Genomic DNA, 17,403 nt, shown 5'->3' with positions numbered 1-17,403 from the left:
GGGCATTTCACTTATTAGCAACCTTGGAAAATGAAGGAGGGAAGGAAAAGAAGATCTATTTACGTAACTAGAAAGACATTTCAGAATTTTTCCAAATACAAAGGGAGTCCATTTTGTCACTGGTAATTCTAAAAAAAGATTTTAGAGCAGAACACGCCTCTTGAACAGGCTGAGAAATTATCTAAGACTTTCATTTATTAATATTCCTTTAATGCCCTGTGGCCATATATAACTTATGAATTTTAGACTCTGTGTGGGCAGATATTCCTGTTGCTTAGAAATACAGCAGCTAGTACCGACTGACAAAAGGTGTGTAGGAATGGTAGAGGGCTATGAGGAGGAGGGAGATTTCTGGCTCAGCATGTTTTAAAATACACCACTACCCACAGTTCTTCCATTGCTGCTCTCGTTTCAGCATGTACTTTCGAGAAAATACTTAGAAGTATCACCAAATCTGCTGAACATTTCAGAAGTGTTTCAATTCTAGAAAAACCCACTTTATTTTTCTACTTTACAAAATAATCTTAACTATCTAAGCATATGTTTGCCCTTGCTTCAAACATCAAGTGGTCACTCTGAATTGCTTTGTCCAGAATCCTGCTATGCGTCCCCATGCCTGGTGCCTGGCATCTTCCAAGCTTCTATAGGTGGACCACACAGGAGTCACCCGATTCTGATCAAAGAGCCTAACCACATAAGGTCAGTAGTTCCCGAACTTGTCTGCACATTTCAGAACTGCCTTCACAGAGTCAATTAAGAAACTTTAAAATATATTAATGCCTGTGTCCACCACTCCACAGAGATTGTGATTTAATGGGTATTAAGGAGGGATGGGGGTTGCCTGGATGGTGAAAGTTTTAAAAGATGCCCTGGTGATTCTAATGTGCAAATGTGGGAATTTCTGATGAAGGAAGCATCTTTCCCAGTTCTCAGTCTTCCATTAGCTCTGCCTGCTCACCACTGGATTCCAATCCACCGTAGCACAGATCCACCTCAGCCCTGCCCAAAGGGATCTGGACATCCAAAGTACCAGAGGCCTTGCTTCTACATGGTTTCATCTACCAAGAACTTCCTTGTATGAGTGGGTTTCTGTGCATGAAGTTTGCAGGGGGAAAATGGTAGCAATTTAGAAACTGAGACTTCCAAGTTTTAGTCTAAAAATTGCCTGAAAGATGGAAATCTTCCCCAGACGCGTGTGGTTTTGTTGCTCTAGCTTCTCAAAGTCCTTTAGCTCTCTCATATTATTGAAGACGAGAAAGAACACAGAGCATAAGAGAAAAACATTCATACCTGGTATTAAGAAAGAAACTCCTATAAAATCACTGAGTCTGGGCTTCCCTGGTGACGCAGTGGTTGAGAGTCCGCCTGCCGATGCAGGGGACACGGGTTCGTGCCCCGGTCCGGGAAGATCCCACGTGCCGCGGAGCGGCTGGGCCCGTGAGTCATGGCCGCTGAGTCTGCGCGTCCGGAGCCTGTGCTCCGCAACGGGAGAGGCCACGGCAGTGAGAGGCCCGCGTACCGCAAAATAAAATAAAATAAAATAAAATCACCGAGTCTCTAGATCAAAGCCTGAAAGACTCTAGTTAAGCTTACTAAACATCTGTGTGACAATGCCACAGAAATAGAAAAGAGAGCTCATGCGGTTCAGACACGTTAATTATATTTCCTCCTGGTAGGCAGTCTCCTACATTCAAGGTCTACTGAGTCCTTTGATGCCCATGCCAGATAATCTTCTTCATAGTATATGATATTTTGAATTGTAAACACTATGGTTAATCTTGAAAGACAACCTTTAAACTTGGGATATTTGTTTTCCTTCGTGTTTTGATTCTAAGCATCCCAGTCTAAAACAGCCCCACTGTTGTTCCTTATCACATCACCCTATTTTAATTCTCTGCACAGCAGTTACCACTTTCTGATATTTTTGTTGCTTGTTTATTTGTTTATTCCCCATCAAAATGTGAGCCCCCGATACCACTGATTTCCTCCCACTAAATGCTATATCCCCAGCATCTAGAACTGTTCAATAAACCTTCCATAAATATTGGTCAAGTGAACGAATGAACATTCTAACATTCTCTGCCTATGGGTGAGTACTTTACTAAAACAGTCATATGCAAGTCCCAAATGATTCTCATGCTGTGTGGCCTGGAGCCTCAGGTTTATACATCTACAAAATGGGAGAAATAAGATATTAACCTTATAGGGCTATTGTGAGAATTACATGAGATAACACACTTTAAGGACTTATCATAAGGTATGGCATATATTAAGAACTCCACGAGGGACTTCCCTGGTGGTCCAGTGGTAAAGAATCCGCCTTCCAGTGCAGGGGACAAGGGTTCCATCCCTGGTCAGGGAACTAATATCCCACACGCTGCGGGCCAACTAAGCCCGTGCACCTCAACTAGAGCCCACGTGCCACCAACTACAGAGCCCACGCACCCTGGAGCCTGTGCGCCACAACTAGAGAAGAGAAAACCCGCACGTCACAACTAGAGAGAAGCCCGCTACCACAACGAAAGATCCCACACACCTCAACGAAGACCCCGCATGCCGCAACTAAGACCCTACACAGCCGAAAAACAACCCAAGAACTCCATGAATGAAAAAATCACATCATAGAAATGTATATCTATGACATTCATAGTACAACAAAAGTAGTGAGAGAGATACTATGATTTTATCACTTTTTAAAAATGCATTTTATTAACATGTTTTTCACTATTGAGGAAGAAAACTGTTAATATGTTTTTATGTAAGCTACCAGTTGCTTGTAGGAGAAGAAAGACCACCAAACCAGGACTGAGAGGAAATGAATCCAGGCTACTGATCTGTATGGCCTCCAACAAGTCGTTTAATAGGTACCTAAGGCCTAGTTTCTTAACCGTAAAATTGGGGCGGGGGTGGTTTAGGAAATTTAAGGGGAATCAACTGAACTCTGAGCTCTTACGAGCAGGAAGTAAATGCCCAAAACATCAACATTTAACTTGTAAAAGCAAACATTGTTTAAAGACTTTCTCATAATTTTTGGCTACATTCGATGACGACAAAAGACCTCAGTGGTAAATTAAATTTGGTCTATACATTATTTGCACTGCACTCATATATAATCCCATTTTTACAGTTAACAAAAAGTGATATATTTGAAGTTATTTTTATTTTTGTAGAATTCTCTGCTTATGTGTGTGCTGTATGTTGTCCTAATGTGAAGCTTTTTTTCCCCAGTCTATTTTAAAATTTAACAAGTTAAAAAGACATAGATTGGGAAGAGGTTTCCTGGAGAAATATTCTGTGTTTAAAAGTTCTGTACTAGTGGCCACTGGACCGCGGTTGTGGCTGAAGTCTTGCCGCCAGGGATGGGCCCCAAGGCCAAGAAGCGCGTGGTGCTGCCCACCCGCCTGGCGCCCCCCACGGAGGAGCAGATCCTGGAAGACGTGCGGGGGGCACCCGCTGAGGACCTAGTCTTCACCGCCGTGGCCCTGGAAGAGTAAGTGGTCAGCGGGAGCAGAAGGGAAAGAAGCTGCAGGAACCCAAACACATGCAGCCCTTCCCCCTCGTTCAGCAACAGGATCATCCTCGGGACCCGGGACCGATGAGGCAGTTTTGCTGAAGAGCGTGCCCGTGGGGACCAGCCAGGGGAAGGGGCTTAGCAACACAAACCTACAAACTTCCAAAGCGAACCTGTACGTGTGTGTGCACAGCAGCACAGAAGGTGGAAACAGCCTGAGTGTCCATCACCAGATGACGGAGAAACACACCGTGTCCCTCCACACACGGGGACGTCCCTCAGCCACGGAAAGGGTGAGGCCCTGACCCTTGCTACCACATGGGTGGACCCTGAGAACACGATGCTCAGTGAGAGAAGCCAGACACAGAGTGTGTGATTCCATTGATGGGAAACGTCCAGAACTGGCAGATCCACAGACACAGAGCATGGGTTCGTGGTTGCCTGGGGCTGGGGAGGGGGATGGGGGGCTGAGTGGTTAATGGGGACAGAGTTTCAGTTTGGGAAGATACGATTAAAAATGGTTAAGACAGTAAATTTTATGTTACATATAATTTACCACAGTTAAAAAAAAAATGTTTAGGGAATTCCCTGTCAGTCCAGTGGTTAGGACTCGGTGCTTTCACTGCTGAGGGCCCGGGTCCAATCCATGATTGGGGAAAAAAATTAAAATAAAATTTAAAAATGTTGAAATATGTAATTATAAGTTGGAGTGGGGAGCTTCCAAAGCCTTTTTGCTTCTTAATCTGGAAACTCCACTCCCGGGAACCCACACAAAGGAGAAAAATAACAATAGGGGAAAAAGAGGTTGAACTGAACTGTGCGTGGGGCACTTTCACTGGATGAGCCACTCGGCTCATCACGCATCCCTTGCCTGACTGACAGACACCAGTGACATGCCAGCATTTCCATCTCGGGACCCCTGTACAATCTGAACATTTTTTTGAGGACCCCAAAGAGTTCACTTGGGTTACAGCTCAATTTTTATCATACTGCCACCAACAACAAAACAAACATCCCAATCAAAAAATGGGCAGAAGACCTAAATAGACATTTCTCCAAAGAAGACATACAGATGGCCAACAGGCACGTGAAAAGATGCTCAACGTCGCTAATTCCTAGAGAAATGCAAATCAAAACTACAATGAGCTACCACCTCACACCCGTCAGAATGGCCATCGTTAAAACGTCTACAAATAACGAATGCTGGAGAGGGTGTGGAGAAAAGGGAACCCTCCTACACTGCTGGTGGGGATGTAAGTTGGTGCAGCCATTATGGAGAACAGTACGGAGGATCCTTAAACAACTAAAAATAGAGCTACCATATGATCCAGCAATCCCACTCCTGAGCATATACCCGGACAAAACTATAATTTGAAAAGATACGTGCGCCCCTGTGTTCATAGCAGCACCATTTACAATAGCCAAGACATGGAAGCAACCTAAATATCCATTGACAGATGAATGGATAAAGAAAATGTGATATATACAGATACAATGGAATATTACTCGGCCTTAAAAATGAATGAAATAATGCCATCTGCAGCAACATGGATGAACCCAGAGATTATCATACTAAGTAAAGTAAGTCAGACAAAGACAAATACCATATGATACCACTTTTATGTGGCATCTAAAATATGACACAAATGAACTTACCTACAAAACAGAAACAGACTCATGGACACAGAGAACAGACTTATGGTTGCCAAGGTGGGGGGGGTTGCAGGGAGGGATGGAGTGGGAGGCTGGGGTCAGCAGGTGTAAACCATTATAGACAGGATGGATAAACAACGAGGTCCTACTGTAGAGCACAGGGAACCATATTCAATATCCTGTGATAAACCATAATGGAAAAGAATATAAAAAAAGAATGTATATATAACTGCATCCCTTTACACCTGAAACTAACACAATATTGTAAATCAACTATACTTCAATAAACAAAAAATTTTTACCACAAAAAAAAAAGTTCTGTACTAATTATTTTTTAAAAGTTACAATAAGCAGGGCTTCCCCGGTGGCGCAGTGGTTGAGAGTCCGCCTGCCGATGCAGGGGACACGGGTTCGTGTCCCGGTCCGGGAAGATCCCACGTGCCGCGGAGCGGCTGGGCCTGTGAGCCATGGCCGCTGAGCTTGCACGTCCGGAGCCTGTGCTCCGCAACGGGAGAGGCCCACGTACTGCCAAAATAAAATAAAATAAAATAAAAAGTTACAATAAGCAGCATTGTGAGGCATCCATAGACAGAGGTGTTTTTTTGTTTGTTTTTTGTTTTTACATATGGATCAAACATTTCCAGAAACATGATATATAATGAATTCATTCCTTTTGCCAGCAACTTTATTTTAATAAGGCTCTATTACAAATGATGAATTAATAAACCACCGTTCACTTTCTTTGAAGTGGATTCTTGCCTCTCCTTCCAAGAATCCAGAAATAGGCTGTTGGTTGCCTGAAGTCTTAAACCTTGATGGTCAATTCAGGTGCACTGTTCTCTTCGCTCTTACTCTGCCCTTTCCTCAGGCTGGCGCTATGAAATCATCTGCTCTTCCAGGGAGAACCACACAGCTGAAGAGTATCCTGGTGTGTTGCTGTTCCAGCTTACATTGGTGCATGTGTACTTATTACTAATGCACAAAGCATGAAGCTTGGAGAGGTCCCTTCATCATCTGGAAATTGATGGTGGGGGGGGGAGAGGACATAATTTGAAGATTTATAAATATCTCTTAACAAAGCCCCAGCTGAGCTGTGTCAGGGTTGCACACTCTCTTCATCTTTCCCTTACAGCTTTTCAATTTGCTTTCCAAACATTTCTTTGTTGCCGTTGGCCCCGGTGCACTTAAAAGGAGCACATCGTTAACCACAAAGAATGCTCACTGTTTTCTGTGATTTCAAATCACAGCATAATTTCCGAACATTTCCTCAGGGAGCAGCCCTGCAGCAATCACCCTGCTGCTGAAGACTTCCTTCTCATCAGAGAAAAGTTTCAGTCCTAGCGACGGCCAACCAGCAAGGCTGTAACAAATGATGACATAGGTTTCAGCCTCCATTCCCCAGCGATTTACACCCCCAAAGGAAGAGTGAATCCATTTTTGTGCAAATTCAACAGGCACATCTGACAATGCTGCCCTCTTCTCCAACTCACACAAGCTAGGCATTCATCAACCCGGATTACTTCCCCCAAATGGGGACTCACAGTTGCTAAGTGGCTTGGGTCGGGGTGGGATCACTCTGTGTCAAAAAGGGGCAAAGTACAAGGAAAGGACACGAATCTGAGTGCATCAGGGAAGTGAGAGTTGAGTTAATTCATTGAGACAAAATAGTGAGGCTTTCCAAAGCCGACGCAAGAGGAAAGACCGCTTCCCACCCCCACCCCTGGCTGTTCTGTGAAACACACTGTCTCTGAAACTGACCTCAGCAGCATCCCAGGGGTAACGTGTCCCCAAGTGTAACCCGATCCAGAGCAACTTACCCAACAGGGCACACTGGGACGGGCTTTACTTCACAACCGCGTTTCTCTCTTTTCTTTACCATTTTGATGGTACCTGGTTATACAACATTTGAAGAAATATCTCCAGACGGGGTCGGAGGGTTACAAAACGGGCAGGGCAAATTTCCACAATACCTCATCTCTGGGTGTGGTTTTAAGGATGTCCAAGCCAGTATACTGCCTTGAGGCAAGGAAATCAAAATCTGATTTTTCACTCCACAACTCTACAAGCAAATGTCGCGCTGCCCTCCGGAGACAGTCTCATTGGGTCCAGCCCTGAATTAGTGATGGGCAACCACTGAAAAATGTGGGTTTGTGGAGGTTTAGAACTCTTCTTCTGGGGGGAGGGGTGGAAGGAATGGGGACTGGGAGGCTAACCATTCACTAACTTCTTGTGAGTAACGCGGGTGCGCGCTCACGCGTGTGTGTGTGTGTGTGTGTGTGTGTGTGTGTGAGTGTGAAGGGGGGGGTAAGGAAAGAGATGAAAAAGTAAGCACTTGCCTCCCAAACCGCGCAGTGTCAAGAGAGGGTGACTACATGGTGACAGGTACTCAGAAGCGGTGGTGGAAGGGAACTGGCAAGTTGGTGACGATGGGTGTGGCTGCGTGGACTTTCCGAAGATGGCCACACTAATACCTTCCCCTCCCATGTGACCTCCTCCCAGCACGAGGTTGAGGTGGCATCTACATTCTCTGTTCAATCCAGTGGGGCTGTGACTACAGCAGAAGACCCAGTCCGTCATTCCATGGCTAAATTATAAAGGGCCATCCAGTTTCCACCTGGGCCTCTCCAGATGTTCACTCTTGGGACCCAGCCACTCTGCTGGGAGGAAGCCAGGCAGCTACGTGGAGAGGCCACGTTCCCGACACAGTACCGGCGGAGGTCCAGCCAATAGCCAGCATCCATTGCCTGTCAGACAAACCAGTGAGAGAGCCTCCAGGTGACTCAAGCACTCACCTTGGAGCTGACACCACGTGGAGCAAAGAAGACCTGTCACCACCAAGTCCTGCTCAGATTGCAGCAAAATAAGCCACTGTGGTACAGGGTGCTTCGTTACACAATGACAGACAACCAAAAGAAGGGGCAAGGTCCCCGCTGGACGTTTCTTGACACAGAATAAATCTGGCCTGAAGAGAAATGGGAGCTGCCTCTCTGCCTTTTCTGGATTTTCATAATTTGGGTTGATTCTTTATTAACTTTAGCTTCTTTTCCTCTTGGTCCCGGATGAAGCTGTCCATGGGATATACCTCAACTGAAATTGTGTATGTACGTGCGCACTACAGGGCGCTTTGTACAACTTTGAATTGTGGCTGCTATTTACCAATCAGAAGGTTTTACTTATACACACACACACAAACTAAAAATCTTTCTTCTCTTGGGACTTCCCTGGTGGTGCAGGGGTTAAGAATCTGCCTGCCAATGCAGGGGACACAGGTTCAAGCCGTGGTCCGGGAAGATCCCACATGCGGCAGAGCAGCTAAGCCCGTGCGCCACAACTACTGAGCCTGCGCTCTAGAGCCTGTGAGCCACAACAACTGAGCCTGCATGCTACAACTACTGAAGCCCGCGCGCCCGCGCGCCTAGAGCCCGTGTTCCGCAACAAGAAAAGCCACCACAATAAGAAGCCTGCGTACCTCAAGGAAGAGCAACCCCTGCTCACCGCAACTAGAGAAGGTCCACGCGCAGCAATGAAGACCGCAGCCAAGAATAAATAAGTTAAATAAATAAATTTTTAAAAAAAGTTTCTTCTCTCAAAAAAACAAAAACAAACGGAAGATCTGGCAATACTCGATTTGCATTTCTACATAACAGTAATTCACATGCAAAAACTCGGGTTTCTTCTCTCCCCTCTACTCTGCTGCATTACAATCCTGCCTGTTCCACTCAAGACTTGTCACTCTTACATTTGCTGCTTGACCTCTACATGAATTTGGGTTTATGACATCTGTTTCAACGACAATTCTCTGCCTGGCTGGTTAGGATTTATTCTTAAATAGTTATCCAGGAGTTAACATTCTATTGAAAAGAAGAGTTTAAGGTCATCAGTTTAATAATAAACTGAGTTTAATAATCATCATTATTAAAAGTCATAATACTAAAAGAATAAAAAATATGTAAAGGTCAAGTTTTTTTTAATTAAATAAGAAAGGATGAAATAAGATATATAGAAAATAGCCACAAGGGGAGGTGACTAGGATGTCAACCTAGGTTGTTATCATACACTCTGATGCCATCCTACATTGTGCCCCAGAAGCCAATGCTTTTTGTTGTATTGTTTCATGCAAAATTTGTTCTTTTTTTTTTTTTTGCGGTACGCGGGCCTCTCACTGTTGTGGCCTCTCCCGTTGCGGAGCACAGGCTCCGGACGCGCAGGCTCAGCGGCCATGGCTCACGGGCCCAGCCGCTCTGCAGCATGCAGAATCTTCCCGGACCGGGGCACGAACCCTGCATCGGCAGGCGGACTCTCAACCACTGCGCCACCAGGGAAGCCCCAAAAGTTGTTCTTATTGGGAGTAAAATTACACAAAATTCAGTCTACTAGTGGAATCACATACACAATGTTTAACAACCCTATTTACCTTTTGGTATAGTTGCTGAGGATACCCTTATCACACCATTGCATGAAGAATCTCAAATCAATAGTTTCTAGGGGGAAGATACAATTTCAAGAGTTGGGAAATGGAATCACCCAGCCTGGATGATCCGGCTAGAACTGATACATTTCTTTTTATTTTTAGTGTCTGGGGTCTTTCATTTTATTGAAGAAGTTTTTAATAAATTTTCTTTCTCCTTAACTGATAAGCATAATTTTTATTGTATATTATATGTCCTAAAATGAATGGGATGCTTAAAAACATGGAATAGTAAAGGATGTCAGTCAACTAAGAAAATGGTGATCCTTCATACACGAAAATAAAGATTTCATCTCCTTAGGAATAAAAACAGAGGGGAAAGTCCTACTTCGTGCTCATTAAATATATTGGGAAAGGATCCGTTTCCAAGGCTTATTTCATAGTGATATGTGTTCAGTAATCACTTTCAGAAAAGTTCTATGTTTCAAAACCCATCTAAAGAGCACTTAATTAATTCTTATGTGATCTTTATGAAGAACCACCAGCAGTGTGAAAATACTGTAGTTTAACAAACCCTGTGTTTGTGGTGTGCCCATTATGGCATGTTGAAACAGAATTCTACTCTTAGTCTTTCATTTGATATCAAATTGGATGGGCTTTCTAGAACTGCTACTCTTCTGGGGAAATCAATATCAAGTTATCTTTTAAAGTATACATGCTCTGTTTTATGATATCACTATAGTAAGACTTGCGCCCTTCAACAAAACTTGCAAGGATAGTTAAGGGGCATTTGACTCTCCCCACCCTAAAAAACCAAACAGACAAACGAACAAAAAGATGTGGCTCAACAGGTGTTTAAATAAGGTATTGTCTACTTCATATCAGAAGAGAGCTAAGTTATTCAGCTAGTGAGGCCTGTGTTTGGGGTCAAATTCTTGGTTTACAAATTTAATGTCTGAGATGCTCCAGAAGGAGAAAATTTATACATCAATGACTTCAACAGAGTGTAATCCTCATATAACTTTACTTTCTTGGAGTTGTCCTTATTTTGGGGAGGAAAGGACTAATTTATGAAAATATAGACAACAGAATGGTTTTAAAGTTTTTATTGCTGTCATTTTTTTTTAATTTCTAGCCGGAGTTAAAAGGCCAATGCCAAAATTAGCGTTAAAAATCAATTGCAGAATGTTGTGGAAATCAAACTTAGAAGTCAGAAATAAAATTACTGAGAAATGCTCTTTGAAATCCATCATGCACATCCGATTTTAACATCATCAAAGCCTTAATACAATGCCAGAGCAACTAGTTTTCATCTGCATCAAGAGACTTTTGGCAATGGTCAGCATTTTTGGATGAACTTTGATAAGCAACACTATATTTACCACGATGTTATGTCGTCGTGGAGAAGTGTCCAAATGTCGGTCAAGATCGAACAAAGATGTCCAGAAAACTTACCTACCTAATCATTCTGGTCATCTCATAATTAAAAAAAAAAAATTTCCTATTCATAAAAACATCTGTGAACAGGCAACGACTCTACTCGGGCTCTTTCAAAGCAAAACTGTAGCTGTCAAATTGATTTTGTTTGCTATTAAAGTAAGTGAAAAGTTTTGCCACTTAATAGGGGGTTTTGCCTGGGGACTCCAGGTTTTGGAGGTTTTGCGGCTTCCTAAACGGCTCTCAGAATAGCAAACTCCTAGCGATTCTTGGGGACCTTTCATTCATCTCTCGGGTAAGGTAGCTGACCCAGCCCGCGAGCCAGGAGGCTTCAGAATAGCCGAGATGTGGGAAGTTCTGAGATCCCCGACCCTCGATAGCAAGACAGCAAATGCTACGGCTCTCTGGTCCCTTCAACCCTGAGAGCTGTCTCGTTAGGCCCCCAAAGCCGGGGTCCCTCTCCTTTCCTGTGAGGGATGAAGGGGGGGGTGCGTGGCAGGTGTGTACCTGGGGGATGTATTAAATGGGGCGCTGGGGACAGGAAAGTGCTCAGAGACGAAAAGCTGCCTGGGGTCACCGTGCTCAGCGGTGAAACCTGGGCGCCGGAGGCTACAGGAGCGGACGGCGAAGGCAAACGGGTGCCGGGCAGGGGCGGCGGGGCGGCGGGGCGGCGGGGCGCGACGGCGTCCAGTCTCGGACGGAGGGAAAGCCGGGTGGCCCGGGGTCGGGACCGGCCGGGGCGCAGCGGGGCGGCTCCGAGAGGGGACGCGCTTACCTGGAGGTAGGGCCGCCCGCGGAGCACGCCGCCCACGACGATGTCGGCCGCGGCCATGGTCCCGGTGGGCGAGAAGCCGAAGCCCACGTAGCCGGCGGTGCGCACCTCGAGGCGAAAGGCTAGCCGGCTGCCCCGCGGGCCCCAGCTCAGCCAGTACTTGCCCTCCGAGTCGAGGAGGGTGCGGTGCGGGAAGGGCCGGCCCGAGCCCCCCGCCGCCGCGCCGGGCAGCAGGCCGCACAGCAGGAGCAGCGGCCAGCGGCACATCCTCGGGCGCGTCCCGCCTGGCGGCACCTGGGTTCCCGCCGCCTGGAACGCGGTGGGCGCACGCCGAGCGGCGGCCGAGAGCCGGCGGCTGGGCACCGCCCCCCGTCCCGCCCGCCGGGAGGGGCCGGACCGTCCCGCTCTCCCTCCCAGGCCCGGGCGGCCCTCCAGCCCGTCGGCCCGGGTCCCGCCGATTCCAGCTGCGTCCCGCCCTTGCCGCCCATCCATCTGCCACCCCGCGCCCCTGCTTTGGTCCCCGAGGTGGGATTCAGTGAGGAGCGGAGCGACGGACGTCCTGGGAGGAGAAAGAAGGAGGTGGAAGCCGAGGCAAGGGGGTCGGGGGCAGAGGGAAAAGGAGCGGGGAGAGTGAGCACGTCTTGGGGACCAGGGGGTGGGGATCCCAGGGGAAAGAATAAGGAATTGCCGACAGAGGGTAAGTTTAGCTTAACCGAGGAGGGGAGGACCCGAGTAATCAAAGGGATAACGCTGGGTTTGCTGGAGGGCAAGTAAGAGAAAGTCCCGTCCAGGGTTAACCGCTTAATATTTCGGTATTCGCTGCTGTCGATTTTCCGAAACCATTGTACACAGCGATGCCTCTACCCCGCCGGCAACACGGTTCACCTCGTCTAGCGCATCTCTCTCACCCTTTCATTGAGTCTGGGGAGATCTGGTTCCTGACGGCAGGAGTCAGCACCTTCAGGCTTGCCTCCTTCTGCCGGGTTTTTGTTTGATTTGGTTTGGTCTTGAGGGGACAAAATTCTGCCAAACCACTCTGCCATCAGCAAATAGGTCAGGGTTGAAGCATCATTTGGGAGTTAGATTTTAATTTGATATCCTCGTTTCCTGCTCTTTCAAGTTCTGGCCCTAGTCATGTTTATCACTAGTGCCCACATCACTCCTGTCTTCAGAATGCTAATGACTCCGTGTGGCAACTGCAAATTACCTTCTTTATTTATTCATTTATTTATATTCTGCCATGTTTCAAAAGAGTTCTAAGGTGGCTTATAAAATACAAATAATACAAAATATAAAAATAAGAGGATATCAGATTAAAAAAATATGGGTAAGAAGAAAACTACAAATATGTACTATTTCCTTTGGATTTGGAGGCTCCACACAAGCTGCTTATATTAATTCTCTCTCTTCGAGTCACGTTTCAGCCTGTTTTTTCCTGCTCCTATTTTCTCTTGCCATTCCTTTTCCCATAACTTTTCCAGAGTTGCCACCATGCATCAAAACTGTGCTCTCCCAAAGATTCGGGCATATTTGACTAATTCTGGAAAGCAACCTTCCACCGGATCTGTTTACCAGGGAGTTCAGGGAGTTGCTTGAGAAGGGACTCATCCCAAGCAGAGAGGGGACTGAAGTCTACAGGTTTAGTCAATGAAAACAGACCACCATCAGAGTAGAGCAATGTTGAAACCTTGGGATAAGGCAAGAAATAAAAGAGCCTGTGAAGCCTTTAAAGAACTGAGGCATTGAGAGTATGAACTACCAGCCACCACAGGGCTCCCTGGGCAGACATCAACTTCAGCAAACTAAGAATCGCATCCTTAGAACTGCATTTATACAAGCACAGGGGCATGGCTACTGCTGTTGCTCTGGCCAGGAAGAGAAAGGGAATGTGGAGAGAGGGGAACAAAATGGTGGACATGGAGGCCAAGAAGAGTGGGTCTTGATACCATGTGAGGCACAGGCATTTCAGGGGAGTTACATTACTGCAGAGTGATCAAAGGCAAACTTCCTGTTTTGTGACCCCACTTTTATCCCTAGCATAGAGGAGCCTGGAATACATGGTTACATCTGCTTCCTGGGGTTTGTTATATAAATCCCAAATTCACATCTGGAATCTGACCCCTGTTTACTGTTCTAGCTTTACCTTCCATCACTGCCATGTCACTCACCCACTTCCAACCGGACACATAAAAGCTGCCTCTAGAATCCTCAAAAAAGAGCCCTGCTGTTTCCCATCACTGTGCCTTTTCAGATTGCTCACACTCTGCCACACTTGCCTTTTCTTCCCTCCATTCTTCGAAGTATTTTCTGATCCTTCTTCCCACGTGTCCGTCAGATTGCACTGACCCCTCCACAGTGGTACCCATGCCCATGGAATGTTCTGTCCAGACCTCATGATGGCGCCCCTAACATTTCAGTGTCTGTCCATATGCTTGTTTTCCTCCAGGAGCCTTTTAAGTCAGGAACAGATTCTGGTTCCTTGTTCTAGCACATTGCCTAGAATATGGCTGAACATGCAATAGTGCTTAATAAATACTTGTAGGAAGAATAAATAGATGCATTTTCAGATCCTCCCGGAAGCATCCTCTTAACAAAGATGGGCTGTGAAGGGAAAGCTTGGCCCCCAGATATGATTGAATGTTCTGCTCTGCCCTGGTATTGAGGTAAAAATAGAAAAGGAGACCATACATGAATACACAAAAGAGAAAGTCTTAAATGGTCTTTATTCTTTCATAAAGTCAGCATGTTGAGGGTGAAGTTATTGCCCTTTGCTTGTCTGTAACTGGCATTGCATCCAAAACACCCTGAGTGCTTAAGAACTATTAAAACTAATATAATCGTATTGAGATTAGGTCAACAAACAGAACATCATTAGCATAATTCATCCTCAAGAGACCCATTCTGCCTTGGCTTGAATCACCCCAGTAAATGAAGACAAAAGAGACAATTTTATCTAAGTGTGCTTTATAAGCTGCCTGAGTTCCCTAGATCAATACCATCTCCCCGCTCAGTTGCATCAAGTCGCAGTTTCCCAGCTGGGAAATTAATTACTGTACAACTGCTTGTCTTAAATCTGTAAGGAAAGCAGGAAGAAATCACAGGTCCATTAAAAACTCAGGGTATAGAGCCGAGAAGAGAATGAAATCAGTGGCAAGAGGTTTCAAATTTACTTTTTTAACTACTGTTTTTGTAAAAATGATAGTTGCTCCTTATTTAAAGCAAATGATCAGGAAATGCAAAAAATATGAATAAGAAAGTAAACTTAAAAAATCACCTGAAATTCCACCATCCAAAAATAACACTTGTATGAATTCCGAGAACATCATTCCAGAACCTAGTGCCATTAAAACCTTGAAGGAAGAGCCTGTTGAATAAGAATTTGCAAAGTAACAGGTGAATTACTTTTGTAAAACTCCTCTTGAAATAAACAGAGTGACTCTAAACCTGCTGGTTACAATCACATTTTTTAGGTTTCTTCTCTACACATGTATCTAAAAAAGAAACAAAATACAAAACTAGAGATTCAGTGAGGTCCTTCTTGAGTTCAGAACATTCAACCAAATTACTCATTCTTAAAAAAATGAATCATTTTTTCACACTTTTCAATCAGGAATTCTAAATGTGATGTGTATTTTGAATCCTTACCCATTCTGATACACAGCTTGCCATCAGCCAGCGTGTCTGCATCCATGCTGGGCTTCCTTACCTTGGAACCCTCGCTGCTGTGGAAGGTTTATTTATATTTCCACGTTTGTCAACTGCAAGGGCGGAGGAGGATGGAAAAAAAGAAAGCTCAAGAGACCCTAACAAGCCAATGCAAAGTCCTTGGTATGAACCAGGATTATCTGAAATAGGTTATTTCTTACTTAAGTATGGGAGTATAATTTCCGGTCTACTTGTACCTAAGGTGCAACAATAAAACTAAATATTTATAAAGTTCCTGTCTTCTAGGGAGCTCAAAGAAAAATATTTATATAAGTGATCTCAGCAGTTCTCCAGCATTCAAAGAGGGAAGCTGAAGCATTTCTCATTTCATCTGTTAACTAAGCCTCTTGTGTGGATAGGCTTAGTTAGTAGACGAAAGTTGGCCACTGGTTCAAGTTAATACTGTGAGTCAGTGGCAGAAAAGCCAAAAATAGAACTTTGGTTTCTTTCTTCTTTTTTTTTTTTTGACTACATACTTTCCTTAGCTCTCACCTCATATCCACTAAAAAAAAAAGTAATTTTTAAAGCTACCAGATCATCCTCATGAAACTTTCAGCGGGGCTGTTAATTTTCACACGAGCCAGATGCCGTGATCCGCTATTAGCCCAATATTATACTCCTTATTTTAATAACGGATGATACCAATGATGATGGTGGCACGGACGAAGAAGTGCATTTATTTTTATTATTAAAAAACTGAAATGGGCTTAACTGAGTTCTTGAGGTTACTTTGAAAATACGTGCCAGTTGGCCTTGGAAATCCCTCCATATGAAGATGACAACAAGCAAACCACTTTCTCTGTGCAGAACCTGCACTTCGGTATTATCTATAAACCGCGCTCTGAAATCAAACTGTTTCAACTAGAAAAAGTAGTAAAATTTTCTTAGAGGAAAAAAATAATACTGTTTTATTTTTTATCACTAGTTAGAATTTCCGTTTACAAGTAACTATGATGTGTATCAATACCGTGGTAGGGAAGAAATTGATTTATACCAGCACTCAGCCTATAGCATTGTGAAGCCTTTTTAAAAAGTTGTTTGGGCGTTGATGAGAGCAATAGACCCCGGAATTGTGCTCTTTATCAGAGTGATCTTTAGAGGAAGAAAAATAACCATGTTCTCTAAATTTAGTTTCTATGGCAGCGAAGCAACTGAAGCTGTCAGTGATTATGGGAGGAGAAATGAGGGGTGATAAAATGTGCTGAGTTAGTCCTAGGAATATCCTAGGACTTGCCTTGAAAGGAACCTCAAGGACCCTGCAGTCCATACTCTCATCTTGCAGCTGAAGCTAGCAAGTCCTAGAGAGAAGTGAATTGTTATTCAAAGTTACAATTTTTTAATAGATACAAGCAGGAAAGGTGGTTGCCTGACAAAATTAACAATGTTTGGCTCTTCCCACATCCTCCTCTTAACAGTTATTCTTTTGGATGTCTCATGTCCACCACTGGTATTGGTTTACCAAATTTTAACCTCTGTGAACATGTTGGGAGAAAGAAGTCATTGTGAGTACAGTAATATTCTCCTTAGATATTACCCTTCTGGTTATACAGTAGATTTGGTATTTTAAATGCTGGTGCTTCTATGGGCTTATGCTTCTATAACCATCAATTTCAAGAAAAGTTTACGTACTTAGTCAAAATGAGCAACCAGCATCAAGTTCAAAAACTGAATATGAATGAGACGATTCAGTACTACTTGATTCCAAAATTCCATATGAGGTTTTGGAAAAAAATTAAAGAAATCTATACTATAATGAAAAAACATAAAGACTAGAACTATAAAAATGTAATTATTAAAAAACATAATGGGGGACTTCCCTGGTGGTCCAGTGGTAAAGAATCCACCTTCCAATGCAGGGGACTCGGGTTCCATCCCTGGTAGGGGAACTAAGATCCCAAGCCCGCGCGCCACAACTAC

At 44.5% G+C, this 17,403-nt stretch overlaps 1 protein-coding gene and 1 long non-coding RNA gene across 2 annotated transcripts in view; both read right to left on the bottom strand.

Moving 5' to 3' along the window:
* MOXD1 (monooxygenase DBH like 1) overlaps positions 1-12,099 on the bottom strand; it is an 85,219-nt gene extending 73,120 nt beyond the window's left edge. Inside the window, exon 1 of the mRNA XM_060167342.1 lies at positions 11,785-12,099. Coding sequence (XP_060023325.1) covers positions 11,785-12,048 — 264 coding nt within the window. The 5' untranslated portion in view covers positions 12,049-12,099. The remainder of the gene's footprint in view (positions 1-11,784) is intronic.
* Positions 12,100-14,503: 2,404 nt separating this feature from the next.
* LOC132530552 (uncharacterized) lies at positions 14,504-17,191 on the bottom strand. Its single transcript, XR_009543816.1, has 3 exons — positions 15,427-17,191; positions 15,056-15,145; positions 14,504-14,854 (listed from the first exon to the last, which is right to left on the bottom strand). It is a non-coding gene; the product is annotated as an uncharacterized LOC132530552 (long non-coding RNA).
* Between the last annotated feature and the right edge of the window lie 212 nt (positions 17,192-17,403).

Source organism: Lagenorhynchus albirostris, chromosome 12 (assembly GCF_949774975.1).
Source record: "Lagenorhynchus albirostris chromosome 12, mLagAlb1.1, whole genome shotgun sequence".
In the NCBI taxonomy this organism is placed as follows: Eukaryota; Metazoa; Chordata; class Mammalia; order Artiodactyla; family Delphinidae; genus Lagenorhynchus; species Lagenorhynchus albirostris.
Note: the sequence above shows the minus strand (reverse complement) of the source record. Positions and strands in the feature narration are given on the sequence as shown.